At 46.3% G+C, this 19,900-nt stretch overlaps 1 protein-coding gene across 1 annotated transcript; it reads left to right on the top strand.

Moving 5' to 3' along the window:
* Positions 1 to 1,822: 1,822 nt before the first annotated feature.
* ADSL (adenylosuccinate lyase) lies at positions 1,823 to 18,683 on the top strand. Its single transcript, XM_027540715.1, has 13 exons — positions 1,823 to 2,057; positions 6,340 to 6,543; positions 8,185 to 8,229; positions 8,734 to 8,813; positions 11,601 to 11,772; positions 11,987 to 12,033; positions 12,840 to 12,930; positions 13,283 to 13,352; positions 13,497 to 13,644; positions 14,977 to 15,067; positions 15,663 to 15,752; positions 16,157 to 16,333; positions 18,401 to 18,683. Exons 1-13 carry the CDS (start codon positions 1,887 to 1,889, stop codon positions 18,485 to 18,487), a joined length of 1,473 nt encoding a protein of 490 aa, XP_027396516.1. The 5' UTR covers positions 1,823 to 1,886; the 3' UTR covers positions 18,488 to 18,683.
* Positions 18,684 to 19,900: the final 1,217 nt, after the last annotated feature.

Below are 19,900 nucleotides of genomic sequence, written 5' to 3'. Positions count from 1 at the left end.
TTCTTTCCTGAATGAAGACAGAGGCTGGAAACAAACTCTTATAGGAGGAGGCAACAGCAGAGTGAGGCTGGACAACCGAGGAGACTGAGGTTGGCAGGAGGCACCATGGAAGGCCACCATGGGGGGTAGTAAACTCAGCCCAGCCCAGCAGCGACAGCCCTGAAACACTCCACAGAGTGGGGAGTTGCAGGGAGTGGTCTTCATCTTTCCAGAACTGTCCTCACCCCCAAAAAACCAATCCTCTGCAGCTCCAGAGGGGAGATAGGTGAAGAAGATGTGGGTGATAAGCCCAGGTAACTGATGAGCTTCTCTGATGGCCAAGGCATTCCAGGATTGCTATTGCGGTCCACTCTGACAATTCTGAAGCCCAGGTGGAGACACGAAGGATCTACGGCATGAAGACACTGAAGGAACGTGAGAGACTGGGGGAAGAGGAAGGGCGATGTCAGGATCTAACTTGTATCTTGGTAACTGTAGGCCTTGTTTCTCTTTTGGGCTAGGCGCCTCTGGACAGCATTCATTCACCCAGCAAACACTCTGAGCATCTACGCTATGTAAGGTCCTGTGCTGGATCCACCTGCCAGAGACACCAGGGACCAAGGCAGGCATGATCCCCACCCACACCAAGTTTGCCATCGATGGAAAAGGCCAACAGCACTGAACTCTGGTGAGAGTTACAAGAGGCCTATATGAAATCTGAGGTGGGAAGGGAGAACACTACAGGGGTGGGCCGTCCGTTTTTTAGTAAATAATGAAAAAAACAGCAGAAATGGAAAGGTGACAGAAGTTATTGTCAAAGATGAGATCTTGCAAATCTTGAGATTTAATCAGAACTTTTAATATCCCTTAAGTCTTATGGTTACTGGGAAAGTGGCGACCTCAACCAACAAGCTGAGAATTCAAAATGGACGTCCCCATATAGTGAGACACTCAAAAAAAGGTAATTTCAAAGCAATATAGTAGCTTCTGCTGCTGCTAAGTCACTTCAGTCGTGTCTGACTCTGTGCGACCCCAGAGACAGCAGCCCACCAGGCTCCCCCTCCCTGGGATTCTCCAGGCAAGAACACTGGAGTGGGTTGCCATTTCCTTCTCCAATGCATGAAAGTGAAAAGTGAAAGCGAAGTCGTTCAGTCGTGTCCGACTCTTTGCGACCCCATGGACTGCAGCCTACCAGGTTCCTGCATCTGTAGCACAAAGGAAAGAATACATTTGAATCTGGTAAGAACTGGGAGCCTGGAGCCTGTCCCCTACACTTAACTCCTAGCTCTTGCCCTAACTCCTAGCTCGTGCCCTTCTATCCACACGAGCTATCTCAAGACGGTCAACCTCCCCATGCCTGAAAAATGGGGATTAGAATAATGGCGGGCATTTATTGAGCACTTACTCCGCACTGGAGAGTAGTGTATTATTTAACAATACCTGAACAATTCAGGACCCTCACATGGATTTAATGAGATTACGTGGAGAAGGCAATGGCACCCCACTCCAGTACTCTTGCCTGGAAAATCCCATGGATGGAGGAGCCTGGTGGGCTGTAGTCCATGGGGTCGCAAAGAGTCGGACACGACTGAGCGACTTCACTTTCAATTTTCACTTTCATGCATTGGAGAAGGCAATGGCAACCCACTCCAGTGTTCTTGCCTGGAGAATCCCAGGGACGGGGGAGCCTCGTGGGCTGCCGTCTATGGGGTCGCACAGAGTCAGACATGACTGAGGCGACAGCGGCGACAGCGGCAGCAGCAGCAAAGAGCCTAACCCCAGCAGCCTTGAAGGCTCGGGTCTCCCGGAAACCCCAGGGGTGGAACCAAGTGGAGGAAGTCCCGCCCTCAGACTTCCCCTTCCGCCCTCGCTGACCCTGTCAGCTTCGGCGGGGTCTAGAGCCCGGGATGGCCGCGGCGGGTGACCGTGGCGGGCGGGAGGCGGCCTGCGGGCATGACAGCTACCGTTCGCCGCTTGCTTCCCGTTATGCTAGCCCGGAGATGTGCTTCCTGTTTAGCGACAAGTACAAATTCCGGACCTGGCGGCAGCTCTGGCTGTGGCTGGCGGAGGCCGAGCAGGTAACGCACGTGCCAGGCTGGGACTTACAGCGCGGGCTGAGCCTCCCCCGGCAGCTGCCCCGCTATTTTCGGCCAGGTGTTCCCTTTCCGGAGGAACGGCCCCAGGAAGGCCAGGGCAGGAGGCCCAGCAGTCGCTCCCTGTTATCTCACATGTTTTAATGGTGGAGGGTTGGAGGCGGACGGTGGGCGGCGAGAAGTCCATTTACCGTTTCCGGGAGTAAGTTTTGGCGGTTCCTGTAGGAGTGCACCGCTGAGTACTCCTTCCGTGCAGTTGTGCTGGCTTCTGTACACTGCTGGGGACCAGCCCCAGCTGATCCAGGGTATTCGAAGGAGAGACGGCCTAGGCGACTATTTATATGCTAATTAGAGATATAAAGAATGATAGAATGAGGATAGCTCAGTAGGAAAATTCAGTGGAGAAAAGAAGCTGAGTAGCTTGGTTTACGCGGGAGACCAATAAAACTTCAAGACAAGAAGTTTGCACCACTTACGTAGGCCGCAGGCGCCCTCTCGAATAGCGGAAGGTGCCTCACCCTAGACACCTTCTCCAGTGGGTCTTAGAAGCCCAGGCATAATTAGTAAGCGTGGTGGGTTCCGCGCTCCAGATGGAGACTCAGCTGGAAGTTAAAGGGAAGAATGACATGGGGAGACCAAGCGTTGGTGAGCAAGGCCCGTAGCTTTATTTTCAACAGGGGCTTTTATACCCTAAGTTACACATAGAGGATAATAGGGGATGCAAAGTCAGCAGTCTTTGATTCTTATCAAAAATCAACGTTTCTTTCCTGCAAATTTATCGTATACAAATGGTTTAGGTGATTTACATCATCTTCTGGCCAGAAGGCCTACTAACATTTTATGACTCTTGACAAGGACTTATCGACAAAGACTTATTTTCTCTAAGAGTAATTATTTTAAGGTTTGGCGCCATCTTCCAAAGATAAAATTGCATTCCTATAGGGCGGATGTGTAATGGGCTTACAACAAAGAAAAGAATTTATTACCTTAAGGGTCTAAAGTTACTAACACCAAGGCCACTACTTATTTTTTCTATATACCAACTATTAATTAATACACATTCAAGGATACAATTCAGGGGATGTGAAAACTTGGCAACAAGCATTGACTCATCAATGAAATCCTTTACTAGTTTATTCTGACAGTTTTTAACTCTCTGAGAGGCTCTAAGCTATTTGAATATCTTAAGCTTCCCGTGCCTCTGGAGGCTAGGAGACTGTAAACAATCGTATGCATAGCTGCAGGAGTCCGGGTAAACTTGTCAGGCGAGTTAGAGAGCCATCTGAGGGGTTTGGATTTAAACACTCCTAATTGCCCAGGAACTTTATTAATTGGAGCTGTAAGTTAACTCTTTGACAGAGAGAGAGCGAGATGGTGGTAGGGGACAGCCCCCAGTAAAGTCAGAGGTGAGAGCACAAAGCAATAAAGTAGGCAGACTCTGGTTTTTTGGGGGAAAATGCTCGAGAATATCCGGGCGGACTCCTGAGGCTCGATCCCGCCTTTGCGTATGCCGAGCCTCCTTCCTCATGACCTTTGTCACGAGTGGAATGCCTCACCGGCTCCCGGCATCACACGTCTTTACCCGGTTAACCCAGAAAGACTTTGCAAACTAGGGGGAGGTTTCCCACGTTATAGAAGAGAAGACCAAGCCCCGATGATGTGCCATTGAGATATTTGCTTCTAACCATTATGACAGCCCACTCCAGTATTCTTGCCTAGAGAATCCGATGGAGAGAGCGGGCTATACAGTCCATGGAGTCGCCAAGAGTCGGAAATGACTGAAGCGAGTTATCACTCTCGTATAAATAAAGGAACCCGGGTGTGAACCCGTGACCATGCAAAGCCTGACTGAACGCCCAGCCACCTCGCCCTCCACATGCCTCTGTGTAATCAGAGAGCTGTCACTGCAAAATACACATTTCCTGGGCCATTGTTTCCTCTTCACTAGACTGCCTTTTTTTGTCTCTGGGGAGAGAGAATCAGGGTAGGGGGTTATTAGATGCGAGTTATGGGTTCTGAGAGCTTCATGTAGAGGTATTCTGCCGAGCGGTTTCAGAAATAGCCCCAGAAGGATCTTCACAGAAGCGCTGAAGGAAGCTGAGAGTGATCCAGAGAGCTATAAAGTTTCCGAGGAAAATGCCACAACAAGCAAGATGGCAGTCCTCTCCGAAATGACATTTAGTAACCTCAGAAACAATCTGAGTACCTACCTAGGACCAAGGTATAGGGTCCCCGAACAGAAAACTTTCTTCCTAAATTTTACCCCCTTCCTATCACCTTGCTCAAGAAATAAAGTAGTACATGACACTAGCAGACACGATACTCTGTAATGGCTTATCTAGGAAAAGAATCTAAAAAAGTGGATGGATATATGATAACTGATTGATTTTGCTTTTCACCTGAAACTAACACATTCTTTTAAATCAACCATACTCCAATAAAAAAATTTTTAAATGCTAGCAGACATTTCTACAGTGCCTGCTATGTGTGCTAAGCAGTTTGAAGACCTTAAAAAATAATTTACTAATTCTCAAAACAATTCTTTATAAGTATGTGATTCCTATTTTACAGAGGATAAAATGAAGGCACAGATTTCATAAACACAGAGCTCGGATAACAATAATAGATCAGGACATGAAGTGTGTTGTGGTTTGTTACCTTATGGGGTCGTACAGAGTCAGACACGACTGAAGCGACTTAGCAGCAGCAGCATCTACTCTGTTTTCTGTTTTACTTGGTACTCCGTGTAGATGAGGCTGATGCCAGTCACCATAGCTTGTAAGAACTTAAAGCTGGAATTGAAATGTAGAGTCGGTATGTATCCTTTCCTCTGCCCAGTCTACACATTGCCTGAAATGCATGCAATTTTGATATCTCCTGAGTCTGTATTATCTATTAGCTAGGGTGTCAAAATGAACAGCATGAAGTACATAATAATTTAATAGTTTAAAAAAAAATACTTGAGGAATAAGAGACTAGGGCAAGCGCAGAAAGTTCGTCCGCCTTGGATTTTGAGAAGATGCGTTGCTTGGGGAGGAAGCAATTTGACCACACTGCCCCCTGCTGTTCTGTTTTAGGAGGAGCCCTACGATGTCTCCGCTCAAAGATCCAAGGCAGCCTGGCCAGATGTAATGTGACCGAGGAATTGAATTTTTACTAGTTTAAATGTAAATAGCCACATCTGACTAGATAAGTCTTAAGATGTGAGCTCCTTCTCAGGACCAGGCCTTGGGACTTTGAAGTGAGGTTTGGGTAAAATTCACCAATGTACATATTCAGCACTTGGCTCCAGGGTTCCGAGCTGCCTGTGGGCTGCCAGCTATTTTTTGTCAGCCTGATTTTATTCAGTGATGGATGAATGTAAGATGTTGATGTGTTTATTTTCTCATTAATATCTCCTGGAATTGCTTTCAGTTGCACTGAATTCGCAGCACATAATTTGTTGGCAGAGCTACTAACAGTGTTGCTAATTTTGGTTTCTCTGACTAAATCCATCTAGATCGGATATAAAGCTGTGGCCGGGATCCCACACTCTGGGCATTTAAGAACCGAGCACTAAAGAGCCTAAGCAATAAATACCACAAAGCTCTCCTTTCAGGGAGTCTATACATTCTAGAGAGGAGAGACAGGCTAAAAGATGTATAAAAATGTCATATGGCAGTAAGTGCTCTAAATAAAACCAGGTTAAAGGGATAGCGAGTGACACCGAAGAAGGGTGTTTCACACTGATGTCAGGAAAGCCTCTCTGAGGCGATGGCATTTGAGCCCAGAGACCAGAACCTGTGAGGGAGTGAGCAGAGGTGTCGGGGCAGAAGGAACAGAAATCAGGACTACGTTGTTGTGTATATTGGAGTTTACTTAGAATATAACTGCCATGATTCATTTAGAAAGTTTCCTGGGGACTTCCCTGGCGGTCCAGTGGGTAAGAATCCACCTTCCATTGCAGGAGATGCAGGTTCGATCCGTGGTCAGGGAGGTAAGATCCCACACGCAGCAGGGCAACTAAGCTTGAGCACTGCAACTACTGAGCCCGTGCCCTCAAAAAGAGCCCCCGTGCCACAACAAAAGCCCAGCGCAGCCAGAATTTTAAAAAGATAGTTGTCTCTTCCTCCCCATGTCCTTTTAGTTTAATTGCTCCAAATTTTAGTTTAAGAATTGGAAGGTAGGGCATAAACACTAACATGAATCAGTTTTCTTTTTTACTGTCATTTCCGTTCAAATGATGTGACATAAGAAGTAACTTCATTTTATTTTGCCTGTTCTGCAGACACTGGGTTTGCCTATCACAGATGAACAAATCCAGGAGATGAAATCAAACCTGGACAACATTGACTTCAGGATGGCAGCTGAAGAGGAGAAGCAGTTGCGACATGATGTGATGGCCCACGTGCACACGTTTGCCCACTGCTGCCCCAAAGCCGCCAGCATTATCCATCTTGGCGCCACCTCCTGCTATGTGGGAGACAATACGGTAGGAGCCCATGCTGTTCTGTGTCCCCTAGGACTCAGGCTTTATAATATCTTTATACATTTTAATTGATTTTGTCCATTTTAGGAAGTGAGTCCATAGGTCTTAGGATCTCAGCGCTCAGGATTTTTCTGCTTTTGGTATCCTTCCAGTCTAAACTGTAAACCCCTAATGACCTCCATAAAATGATGTACAGATACTGCCTATATACATCAGTATGCTGGACATAGCTGAAAGCTTAGCATTTTAGTGGCCAAAGTACTTTTCCAAAGGGGTTTTCTTTCCAAAGTCCTTTATAACTCTTAACTTTGACTTCTGAAAAGAAAAGGTAATTGCATTATAATTCTTAAATCCTTTAATTAGCAAAAGTGTCTCATAGTCAAACATGAAAAAGTAACAAGCAGGCATTTTCCTAAAAGTTTACTAGGTGAGCACTTCATATGTATTCATTTTTTCATCACAACAGGCATAATAGATGCTGTTGTCTCCATTTTTAAATAACTTTATTAAGGTATAATTTAATACCATAAATTCATCCATTTTAGATGGATAGTTCAGTGAGCTTTAATAAATTTATGCAACATTCAGCCTCACCACATGCTAGTTTTAGAACACACCCCTCATCCCAAGACGGTCTGTCTGTCTTGTTTGCCATCAGTCCCCACTCCTGCTTCCAGACCCAAACAACTGAGACCTGCTTTTTGTGTCCATAGTTGTGTCTTCTCGAAATTTCACGTAAATGGATGCAGAATATATAGTCTTTGGCTCTGGCTTTATAATCCCCACCTCCACAGATGAGGAAACTTAAAGAGGTTGAAGAACTTGCCCAACCTGGAAAGTATACAGCCCTGGGTAGAATGACTCCAAACCTCTGCCCTAGTCACAGTGCACCCGTGGGACTAGAAGTTAGAATCCAGATACACTTCCAGTTCAGAAAGAAGCCAGTAGTTTTTAAGTTGCCCCCATATAACTTTTTTTGTCTAAAGTGGTACATAATTAAAGGCATCTGTGTATAATTAGTGAGTCAGATAATGGGAGAAGAGCAGTCCTCTAACTTGGAGTAGGCTTTTTAAAAGTATCCAGCGTGTAGTTGGGCTCAACAGTTACCGTCTCAAGCATGTGTTGGAGTTGCTTGCAACACTTACATCATCTCACTCCCCCAAGAACAGCGTTAAATTTCCTGAACCTAGATCCTTTAGTTCATGCCTTTTTTGTTGTTAGCAATGACAGACATGGAAAGAGAAGGGAGCAGAGACTAATGGAATGTGCCCTGTGGAGTCTTCTCAGAAACTCAAATGCTATTGTCCGGGAAGATATAAACCCTGTTGACCTGGACATCTTTGTCATATTCATGACAGGGCTGCCCCTTACCATTTTCCAGTTAAGTTAGATACCCCATAAATAGAGCTTTATAAGTATAAAGGCTTTGTGCTTATAGATCCTAGCAGTACTGCGCTCCCAGTTGGTAGGCTTTTAAGGCAATAATCAGAAGAGTTCTGTTAGCAGCTTCTGACTTGCACAGTGTATTGCTGAAAGTAAGTTAGGCAACTAGCTAAGAAACCCAGATGTGACGGCCGTAACGTGTTAGGTCATAACATTTGGGCAAAGCTGATTAATGTCAGACCACTGCATTTTCCCTTGCAGGACCTGATTATTCTCAGAAATGCATTTGACCTGCTTTTGCCAAAGGTAAGAAGTTGACGAATTTCCTGCCAGTCCTAAGATTCCCTGTGACAGGAGATGGGCACCACCTTGAATAAATCAGCACAGTATAGATCTAAATAAGTTACTGTGTACTCAGATGAATGATCCTAGATCACATCTCTAGAACTAATTGTCTCTTCTTGAATTAAAACACTGTATGAGTTTGTGCTTTTAAAGCATAGCCTTTTAAGTGAGGGAAGTGTAACCAGCAGCATGTTGCTGGAATGTGTGGGTCAGATTATGATTTTGTTTTTCTTTATGAGCATGCCAGTGGTGTTAAAACTATGCAGAAATAATTTGTGGCATTTTAGGTAGTCAACTCAGTTTTTGAATACTGTTTGGTACTTTAAGATACAAAGATGGAAAAATGTGGCCTCTGCCTTCTGTGAGCTGGAAGTGTAATTGTAGATGAATTTGTCTCCAGGTTTAGTTCCTGTTTATGCAGTGCTCAGCCTGAATTCACCTTTCTCCCACACCGTCTCGTTGCAGCTTGCCAGGGTGATCTCTCGGCTTGCCGACTTTGCCAAGGAACAAGCCGATCTCCCCACCTTAGGTTTCACACATTTCCAGTAAGTGAGAGGGTTATCTCTTGGGGGTTGGGCTTATTTATGGGCATTCAGCTTCCATTTATTCCTTCAGTTCTCCCTTCTCCATGGTAACCTTGAGTTAAGAAAACTCAAAATATAAGCACTTGGGATGCCTATGAGGAATGAAGCTTATACCTACCTTAGAAGCTGTACTGCTGAGAGAGTAAACCTAATGGTTCGTCTCACTGAAAACTATGTATACAGTTATGTATTCAGAAAGTGTTCTCTTTTTGTTGTTGCTGTTACTACTCTAACACTTCTGGTATCCCCTTTGCCTACAGGGAAATCTTTTAGTGGTAGGGAGGAGGTTGGAAAGCAGATCCTATTTAGGTCACAGGGCCTGACCCTTCCTTTCCCACTCCGGAATCAGTGCTGGTTGGTAGAATCAGCCCCGGTGGTTCTCCAGGTCAGGATAACAGATGGCTAGTTGGGGTCACTATGAAGGACCAGAGTTCAGGTGGGCATCTTCCTGTGGCGTGAGTGGGAAGGAGAGGGGCTCTCCCAGCCTTGTGCCCCAGGAAGGGGACACTCTTGATTGCTCCCTTCTTAGATCTGTTTCCACTCTGCCTCTCAAGAAGGTGCTCTTGATTCAGTGATTCCATTCTTGAGTATTTAATGCAAGTAATCCAAATTATGGAAAAAGCTGTATGTACAAAGATCATTGTTATAATATTATTTATGATGGTAGCCTTGGAAACAATCTATAAATGTCTAAGGATAAGGGAATACTTAAATACGACTGTAGTATATACATAGGTTAGAATAATACACAGCCAGGAAAATGATGCTTGTTAGATTAATAAGACATGGGAATGCATGTGTAAAAGCATGGGAATGCAGCATGTAAATTGTACAGAGATTGGAAGGTGCACCAAGATGTAAATACTGATTACTCTGGCCTTTTTTTTTTAATGTGCAAGCATTTTTATGATTACCAAGTAAAACCCTTTTTTAAAGCCGATGATGTCATTTGTGGATTGCTAGTGGCAGGTTTCAGGTGATGATATTTGAGTCGTGGTGTATTGGCATCTGCCTTATGTTTTGACGGGGTAGGTATTGCTATGGCAACAAGGATATCATCTCCTGTAGCTTAGGAAAGCCTATTGAGTTGAATTTAACCTTCCTTAAAATTAGGGCCTACATTATTGGTTGCAGAAACCAGAAGGATTTGTTCATGTGAGGGGGTTGTTGCTCCGTGTTTGTGGCTGAGCCATGACAAAGGTTGCCCTCTGTGCTGGCTCCCTCCACACCTGGCATCATCTGTGTTGCAACCCTTCTTCGGCATCTGCTAGAGAGTATTCAGGGAATACAGCCATTCCAGTATTCCTTTGGGGATGGTGGAATGAGAGGTGTCTGCTGCCACAGTTGGCAGGTGTTAGGAACTCAGAAAATGGTACTGATGCATAGATCTCACCACAGAATGGATCAGTCCCTGCAATTAAAAAGAAACAGCTTTATTGAGATACAACTGATGTACCATAAAATTCACCCATTTTTTTGTATATTTACAGAGTTTATGCAGTCATTACCAGTGTGTAATTTCAGAATATTTCCATCACCTCCCCCTCAAAAGACCTGTACCCTTTAGGAGTCCCTCCCATCTCCCCATTCCCTATCTCTTGGCAACCACAAATCTGTTTTCTGTTTGTGGATTTGTCTCTTGAACACTTCAATCAAGTAGAATCGTGCAGTACTCATCTCCTTGTGACTGGCTTCATTTCACTTAACATGGCATTTTCAGTGTTCATCCATGTTGTAGCATGTGTCATTACTTAATGTGTTTTACAGCCAAATAACATACCATTATGTGGATACGCTACCTTTTATCTGTTCACCAGTTGCTGGACATTTGGATTGTTCCCACTCTGCTGCTGTTGCGTGTAAGGCTGCTATGAATAGGTCCACGCAAATTTCTTTTCTTTATTATACCAATAATCTATTTAAGGAAAACTATCTAAAGATTAATTGGGGATTATGTGTCTGCTTTGGACATTCTTAGTGGGGTGCCTTCCTGTCGCCAGCTGTCAGTATCATTCGCCTAATAGAGAAGGTTAGGTAATCTATTAGAACTCTGGCTTTATTATAGTTTATTCATAATCACGTTTTATGTTATAAACAGACCTACTGTTGGCTGGCATTGATTTAGACTGAAGACAAAGCCATTAGCTGTTCAGTTAGAGTCCTCTGATTGTGCGTGTGTCCAGGTGGTTCTCTGCGGCTCAGCTCGGTCTTCATCAGGTCTTGACTCTTTCCAAAGTCCTTTCTTTCCTGCCGGTCTAGAGTCACGGTCTCCAGTGTCCTTGTTTTACTTTTTGATAGCATTTTAAAAATGAGCAGTTATCTTGCTTGTTTACTTTTTTACACTACAGTCTGAGCTCCACTGGACAGGGACTTGGTCTGTTCTGTTCTTTGTTGTATTTCCAATACCAGCAACACATTAGATGCTTGGCAAGCGTTTGTTATGTGTGTATTTCTTGCCAAGATCTAGGGACAAACAAAGCAGACATTGTCTCTGCCCTTATAGTGCCTCTTGATGATGAAGCAAGAGCTATGCTAGTGGCCCTTTGGTTTTATAACCTTTGAATACTTATAAATGACATTGAATCTGCTTAACTAGTATTTGCTTAAGCTTTTTAGCTCTTGTTTTGTCTTCACTTTAATTCTTTCCCTTCCCATGGGTAACAGTGATTATTAGAAGAAGCAACGAAGGTTTTATGAAACAAGTCATTGGTTTGAGACTTCTGTGTGTTCTCTTTGGGTTGTGTTCAGGCCTGCTCAGCTGACCACAGTTGGGAAACGTTGCTGTCTCTGGATTCAGGATCTGTGCATGGATCTCCAGAACCTGAAGCGTGTCCAGGATGAGCTGCGCTTCCGAGGCGTGAAGGGTACCACTGGCACCCAGGCCAGCTTCCTGCAGCTCTTCGAAGGAGATGAACAAAAGGTATGCTTTGAGAGTGACCTGGATGAGGCAGACCCAACTGTGGGAGTGCCAGAAACAAAGCTGACCCCCAGGATGGTGGGAGCGATGGATCTTGGGGTGGGTACAGTCTCGACTGGAAGGGTACTGAAAGCATAAATCTGGGCAGGATGACGTGTCACAATGTTTTCCTACTAGACATGCCTGGATTTCTATGGGGATGTCTTTTTTTCCCAAGGTAGAACAGCTTGACAAGATGGTGACAGAAAAGGCAGGATTCAAGAGGTAGGTGAGTGGGGAAAGTGTCGGCCTCCCTGTTAGGTAATAAAAGGCAATATCCCTCCAGATTTGGCCTTAGCTGTTTGTTTCTTTTCTGTGTCTTTCCGCCCATTTCCTTCTATCTCTGGTGTGGTTTTGTTTCCTGGATTCTATTATATTCCTTATAATTTTTAAGAAAAAAGGGAGCTGTTTAGCTGTGAGTTCAGGAGAATAGCCTTACCTGTGTTGTTTTGGCTTTGTTTTTACTAAAGGCCTCTGACAGGTTGGTCTCAGTCTGTCTATTTGCTTCAAGGGCCCCCAGGCTCCCCTGTGGTTCCTTGTTTTTGTTGTTTTTATGTAAAATATTTCTTTCTTTCTTTATTTGGTTGCAATGGGTCTTACTTGAGTCATGTGAACTCTTAATTGTGGTATGTGGGATCTGGTTCCCTGACCAGGGATCGAACCCGGGCCCCCTGGATTGGGAGCACAGAGTCTTAGCCAGTGGACCACGAGGGAAGTTGTCCCTCACCCCTGACCCCTCCCCCCCAACCCACCACGTTGGCTCCTTGTTTCAGGCACTTCACTGGGCTGCAGCAGAACAGAGGCTTGCTGGACTGTGTCCTCCTTGGGTCAGGGCGGCCACCTAGGTTTAGTAAAAAGTGGGGTGGGGAAGTGCAGTTTCTTCCTGGAGCCACTAATCAGCGCAGTCCTGGACTCAGTGCAACTTAACACCTCAGTGAGACCAGCCTTTGCTTAGGCTCTGCGTTGGCTCCCTTGTCTGACAGTTACATTTTGAAATATTTTCACTTAAAGCTCTTTCTATTTATTTCTAGGGCTTTTATCATCACAGGGCAGACCTATACACGAAAAGTAGATATTGAGGTGCTCTCTGTGCTGGCTAGCTTGGGGGCATCGGTGCACAAGGTAAGTGGAGGCAGCGGTGGGTAGTCGGCACACAGACTGACCCCCAGCCTCAGGCTCCGACTTCATCGTGCTCTCAAGAGATGTCAGATAGCGCTGTTCGTAATTTGGGTCTGTCAGGGGAGCCTCTTAAGTGAAGGTGTGTGAAAAACAAGGGTTGGGTCCTGCATTGCCCTTAAGTTCATCTCGCCACCGTCTGCCCGTGATGTCCTAGTGGTGTCTCCCCAGAGCGTTACCGTGCTGACGGTCAGCTCGGTGGCAGCACCCGAAGCGCTCACCTCCTCCGTCAGTCTAGCCCCTGCCTGGGCCCCGAGCACTGAGAATGGGGGTGACGCCTGGCCCCTGCTTCCCTCAGATTTGTACCGACATACGACTCCTGGCAAACCTCAAGGAGATGGAGGAGCCCTTTGAAAAACAGCAGATCGGTGAGTGTCGCGTGGAGACCTGGGAACACCGCGAGATGCGGCGGGTTTGTGGGCGCGTGTGAGCAGTTCAGCCGGCAGCCTGCTCGGCCTCCCACTGTTCCCTGAGGTCTTCCTGCCTTTGCTTCTTGTCCTTTACACGGGTAGGCTCAAGTGCAATGCCATACAAGCGGAACCCTATGCGCTCAGAGCGGTGCTGCAGCCTGGCCCGGCACCTGATGGCCCTTGTCATGGACCCCCTGCAGACGGCATCTGTGCAGTGGTTTGAACGCACACTCGATGACAGTGCCAACCGGTCAGTGAAAGGGGCATCACACACGGCAAGCTGTAGGAGGGCACAGAGGGCCTGGGAGCAACAGGACTACAGAGCATCCCTGTGTTCCCTCCTCGTCCATAGGAGCCTGGAGTCTTAACTGGGAGGCAGGAACGCGGTACAGTGTGATGCGTGTTAGAATCTGTACAGGGTATCCTTGCGGGGGCAAAGACGGGGTTGGGAGGCGTCGAGGGAAGCTTGACAAGGAGGCGGTGCTGTAGACTGAAGAAGTCTAGATGGTTAACAAGCGAGGCGAAATCAGAAGCGTGGATAAAGCAGAGGCAGGAGAAAGAACGGTTTGGAGAGTTAGTTACTGGTAGTCAGGTAGCCCTGGAGAATGAAGTCCGTGGCAAGAAATGAGGTGGCAAGGAATGCTCGTGGAAAGTAGCCAGTTTATGAAGGGCCTTCTGGGCCCTGAAAACGAGGGTAGTAGATGTTGTTCTGATGGCGGGTGGTGTCAGCTGTGGTATCTTGGCACAGTGACCTCTTGATTAGGTCCAAGATGGGCCAGGAGTAATTAGTAGTTACTAATAAGGTACCAGCATGCACGTGACTTTCTACTTTATGTATATACTTATTTGAAAGCAGATTCACTGTCATTTGCTTGTATTCTGCTGGAATTTCTTGAGAGGAAATGATCAGTAGTTAAAGCCAACTCTCTGGATTGTGTTCATAATCCAGGATTTATGGAAATAAAACATGTGAACTCATTCGGAAGTCAGACATTGACTGTATTTTAGCAAATTGTGACCCAGTCATCTGTGCCCACTAAAACACCCTGCAACAGTTTGGAGAATCAGGTATAAGACAGGATGCTGGTCAGAACAAGTTAGGAGGCTGCTTTAAAAACCCACGCCCACGCTGGCATGGCGGCAGTGTGACTGGAGAGGATGTGGATATAAATTGATGTCACGGGGACTGGCCTGGGCAGTTGGCTGGAGTGGGGGTTTAGATGGTGATGGTGTGCTGGTGCCATTTCCTGAGGCAGGAGCTACAGGAGAGGAAGAGTAGGGTGAGGAGCTGAGCAGGAGGCAGTGGAGAAGCATCTGCATTCAGTCCTGGGCTTGCGGAACCTACCGATGAGCCGGGTGGAACTCTCCAAATAGGTGTATGGCCTGGCGCCTGGGCAGGTGGTCTGGGCAAGAGGTGGTAGATTCAAGGGTCATCAGGATATTGAGGCTGTTGAAGGGAATTGTCCAAGTGGCACATCTGGCATGAGACGTCAGTAGGGCAGCTCCTTGAGGCACACCCTGCATTTCACGGAAATTGTTATTTGTTTTAAGTTATAACTGAATTGGCTGTTTGTTTTTCTAGACGTATCTGTTTGGCGGAGGCGTTTCTCACTGCAGATACTGTACTGAATACGTTGCAGAACATTTCTGAAGGATTGGTGGTATACCCCAAAGTAAGAGGCCTCGCTGAAAAGCGCAGTATTCAGGAGGGGTTGGAGTGTGGCAGGGAGTGGGGCCTTGTGCTCTGGAGTGAGCGTGTTGGAGGAGCACTTCCCAGCCAGAGCTCACTCTCCACATTGTGACACGAGCTCTCAGGAACAAGTCTGTGGAATTCGTAGACCGGTTTATAGACCAGGAAAGAGGCAGCACTTTGAATTGGCTGAAAACTGTCTGCCACCCTGAGTCATCGGCTTTGCTGTGGCTGGCGCGGTAGACTGTTCCACTGGCCCGTTTGTAGGTGCCTGAGGCGGATGGGTTTGTTTCCATTCTGTACTCAGCTCCTGAAGTCAGGCCCCGAACTGGAGCAAACTTGAGGTTTGAGGAATTTTTCTGATGAAGTCAGTATCCCTTTTTAAAATCAGAATAATACTCTGGAGTATGAGAAGACTTAAAAATACAGTATAGAATAAGACAAATTCCTCTACCCTCTTTCTTCGTGGACATGGGAGAACACGTCCCCACTGTGCATGATTTCGGTCGTAGTTTATGTCTTACTGTGCGTACGACTTTGTAACCTGAGGCATCCTTCTTGGCGCTTCACTCTTCCAGGTCATTGAGCGGCGCGTTCAGCAGGAGCTGCCTTTCATGGCCACAGAGAACATCATCATGGCCATGGTGAAAGCCGGGGGTAACCGCCAGGTGTGTAGCCCTCGTGCTCCTGCATAAATTGAAAGCACTGCACCTTTGGTCCTGCTCTCCTCCCTGAAGAAGGGTGGACGAAGGTGTTTCTGTCCTTCCCTTCAGTCATGGCGTTGGTGCAGAACAGTGACAACAGGCTGTCACAGAACAGGCTTATCTTTGGAGGGTGATGGTGGTGAAATCAGTTAATTAAAAAGTGACTTGCTTAATCACTTGTAGAAAAAGTCTGCTTTCAGTGAAGAAATTAGGTTTTAGATTCCATGGGAAATGCCAGGAACTGGGCAGGACATAAGAGCAGATGGTTCATGAAACTTTAGAAGAGGCCTTTGTAGCACCAGCCATAAACAGCGTCAACGTTCAAATGCCTGCTGTTAGTGAGACCCCAGTGCCTCCTGTCTTCCCAGGATTGCCATGAGAAAATCAGAGTGCTCTCGCAGCAGGCAGCTGCCGTGGTCAAGCAGGAAGGGGGTGACAATGACCTCATCGAGCGCATCCAGGCCGATGCCTACTTCAGTCCAATCCACTCCCAGCTGGACCATTTGCTGGATCCTTCTTCTTTCACCGGCCGTGCGTCGCAGCAGGTAGGCCTCAGAGCGTTTCTGGGGGCTGCAGTCCTCCCCAGACACGCTCTGTTTACACTGCTGGGCTGCAGAGCCTAGAATACAATCTGTGTTTCTGCTTCATAGGAGGTATGATGAGAACGGGGCTAGTTAGAATTCAGGGCAGGTTGCCGCCTAAAACTTAAAGTGAAAGTCACTCATTTATGTCCGATTCTTTACAACCCCATGGACGAAACAGTCCATGGAGTTTTCCAGGCCAAAATACTGGAGGGGGGTATCCTTTCCCTTCTCCAGGGGATCTTCCCAACCTAGGGATGGAACCCAGGTCTCCTGCATAGCAGGCGGATTCTTTACCAGCTAAGCCACAGGGCAATCTAAAACTTAAAATGTGGTTATTTTGGGAATGCCTTACGTTCGTTTCTCCCTGAGGATTTCTCTGAACTCTGCTTTGGTCTGCAGCCTGTGGTGTAACGGACAAAGACTGGGTTTTACTGTCAGGTGGCTCCGGGTCTGGGCTTCCTGGGTAACTCAGTTGGTAAAGAATTCGCCTGCAATGAAGGAGACCCTGGTTGGATTCCTGGGTCAGGAAGTTCCCCTGGAGAAGGGATAGGCTACCCACTCCAGTATTCTTGGGTTCCCTGGTGGCTCAGATAGTAAAAAATTCACTTGCAATGCGGGAGACCTGGGTTCCATCCCTGGGTTGGGAAGGTCCCCTGGAGGAAGGCCTACAAACCCACTCCAGTATTCTTGCCTGGAAAATCCCCATGGACAGAGGAGCCTGGCGGGCTACAGTCACAAAGAGTTGGACATGACTGAGCAACTAAGCGCAGCACAGTAGCAGCTCCGGGCTCAGTCTTGACTTCCTGCTTTTACTGGCTGATGGGATAGAGGTACATATCTCAGAGTGTGGACTGAAGGGCCTCGCTTGGTGCGTAGTAAGTATTCAGTAAACATTTGTCACTTTTCCTCATGGCCTTTTGAAGATTACAAGGGCTAATTCAAAAATATTCATTGAGTGCAGACTAGGTGCTCAGATTGTGTTTGGGTGCTGTGTTTAATTCTGGTGCTTTAAAGATGACTAGATAATCCTTATCTTCAGGGAACTCAAAACTTAACGGTAAAGGCTTGTAAGTAGGTCAGTGTGATATCAAGTACATGCAAGAATTGAGGGAAGCACACCTTTTTTAGGATCACTAAAGACACAACCCTAGGGTAGTAGAAGTTGGAAAAGACTTCTCAGAAGACATGATACCTGAGCTGAATCTTAAGGACAAGTAGGAGTTACTTGTAGGGAACACCAGGATGTGAAGAGATGACAGATGCATGGATGTCCAACATGGGAGAGAGTTGCCAGATTGTCAGGTGCCCCCAGAGTAGCTAGGATTAATGTAGAAGACAGATGGGAACCTGTCATTTATATCTGAGACACTGATGGACTGGATTTGAAGGACTTAAACTGGAGGTGAGAAGACCAATAAGGAGGCTGCTGCAACGGGTGAGCAGCTGGTGACGAGGGCTCCGAGCCAAGGCTGGGGTAGACAGACGCACATAGGGCGCAGGTCCGAGGGCTGTTAACGGTAGGTTAGTCACTTGGAAGCTGGGTGAAGGGGAGGAAGGAAGAAGCATGACGATTTTAGCTTTGGTGATGGGTGGGGAGTGGTGAGACCAATGGAAAGGGTACAGCTGGCTGGTTTGGGTGGGCAGCAGCCTGGTGGGGCAAGCTGCCTGTGTTTAGGGAGAGATTTCTGCAGGGAGTTGAGAAAAATAGAAGCTCAGTGGTTTGTCATCCATGACATCCATACATCTGTCGTCTCTTCACATCCTGGTGTTCCCTACAAGTAACTCCTACTTGTCCTTAAGATTCAGCTCAGATATCATGTCTTCTGAGAAGTCTTTTCCAACTCCTACTACCCTAGGGTTGTCTCTTTAGTGATCCTAAAAAAGGTGTGCTTCCCTCAAACATAAAAGTAGCATAAAAGTTTGTCCAGGTAAGTCTCTGTGTTATGAAGTGGCATTGAAAAAAGGATTCTCAGATTTCTCAAATTTTAACATTTTCTTCTGTCTTGCATTTGCTTTCCTCTTTGACAGGTACAGAGATTCTTAGAAGAGGAGGTGTGTCCCCTGTTAAAACCGTATGAAAGTGTGATGAAGGTGAAGGCAGAATTACGTCTGTAGAGTTGGAAGAGAATTAAACAAAAACCATTGTTGGCTCTGTTAACTTTTATTGCCGAGTCATAAAAACTATTACCCTAGTGCCATATTTTATTTCAGGAACTGTTACCGTAAATTAATACGGCACTTTTTTTTCTTTCCATGGTGCTTTCACATTTCTTACATTTGCAATGCAGAAATAAATTGCACTGTAGTTGGACTCTGTTTTTCACAGCAACACAAGTTTGCATAATAAATGTAGCTCATAGTTTGCACTCTACTCTTTGAAGGCACATTTTCCAGCTAGTCTAATCCTTTTTACATGTTCACTTGATTGCAACATGGTGAACAAATTCTTGGTCCTCTCTTCTGAAAGTGAGTTTTATCTGGGCCTTGCAAAATAATCTGGATTCAGTGATTCATTATGGCCACATACCTACATTTCAGTTGTATTTGATGAGAATAAGTAGTGAAATTTAGAGCTGTGATAAATTGTCAAAGAAACTGATGTGATCTTCAGGTTGACTCAGCTGAAGTTGTGCCCAGCTTCATTTGCTCTTTGGAGAGGGCTGTCTGTCAAGGAGATGCTAACTGGATGTATTGATCTCATTGAGGCATTTGACAGTCTCTGATCCTGACAGCTGACTGAACCAGCTGCTGTCAGAGGTGAAAGGGAGTGGACGATCACCCCCCTGGAAGGAAAGCACTATTGTTACGCCATAGGCTTCTGTCCTGGGCCCTGCCTCATTCTGCATATTTTTCCAGCAGAGATGAAAAGGAAGAAAGCTTATTTCTCAGTTTTGCAGATGACACAAAACTAGGACAGTTAACCAAGGCGTTTATTTGGTAAGATAATTAAGATGTCATCCAAAGAAAATAGATTAACCAGAAGTGGTTGCCAGTGAGATCAGAGTTTTAGGATATGTTGATGGTAGTGGTATCGGGCGAAGCCATTAGTCTCCATATTCCAGGCTCATGGCGTTGTGATGAGACACTCATGGGGTGTCTCAGTTTCAGACACCCCATCTGAGGAACAGAGATAAACACGAGATCCAGCCTCCAAGAACATAGGAGTGGTGAAGCAGTGTTAAGGCTCAGACCTTGTAAGAGAAAACTTGGCATTGCTTCAAATATTGTCATGAGGAAGAGAGACACAGTTGAGACCCGTCCATACCTGTGGTTGAGAGTCTAAAGCAGGTTTGGGCCCAGACATCGGAACTGCTCGGAGTTAGTGCTTCTCCCCGCTCTTCCCCCTCAGATCACCTAGTAATCAGGAGTGGGGGTGTTGTGAGGGTGGAGCGGCTGAATCCTCCCCAGGTGTATCAAATCAAAGGCAGCCCAAGGTGAAGAGCTCGACCTATTGGGAAGAAGAGCAGGACGTGATCCTTAAAGTCAAATCTAAAGTACAGTTCAGGGCGACCGGCAGGCATGGACCAC

The sequence above is a fragment of the Bos indicus x Bos taurus genome, chromosome 5 (genome assembly GCF_003369695.1).
Source record: "Bos indicus x Bos taurus breed Angus x Brahman F1 hybrid chromosome 5, Bos_hybrid_MaternalHap_v2.0, whole genome shotgun sequence".
In the NCBI taxonomy this organism is placed as follows: domain Eukaryota; kingdom Metazoa; phylum Chordata; class Mammalia; order Artiodactyla; family Bovidae; genus Bos; species Bos indicus x Bos taurus.
Note: the sequence above shows the minus strand (reverse complement) of the source record. Positions and strands in the feature narration are given on the sequence as shown.

Coding starts and splice junctions, on each gene's coding strand:
- ADSL (XM_027540715.1), top strand. CDS start 1,887: ATGGCCGCGGCGGGTGACCGTGGCGGGCGGGAGGCGGCCTGCGGGCAT. Junction 12,034..12,839: donor GAAAAGGCAGGATTCAAGAG/GTAGGTGAGTGG, acceptor ATTTATTTCTAG/GGCTTTTATCATCACAGGGC. Junction 13,353..13,496: donor CTTTGAAAAACAGCAGATCG/GTGAGTGTCGCG, acceptor TTACACGGGTAG/GCTCAAGTGCAATGCCATAC.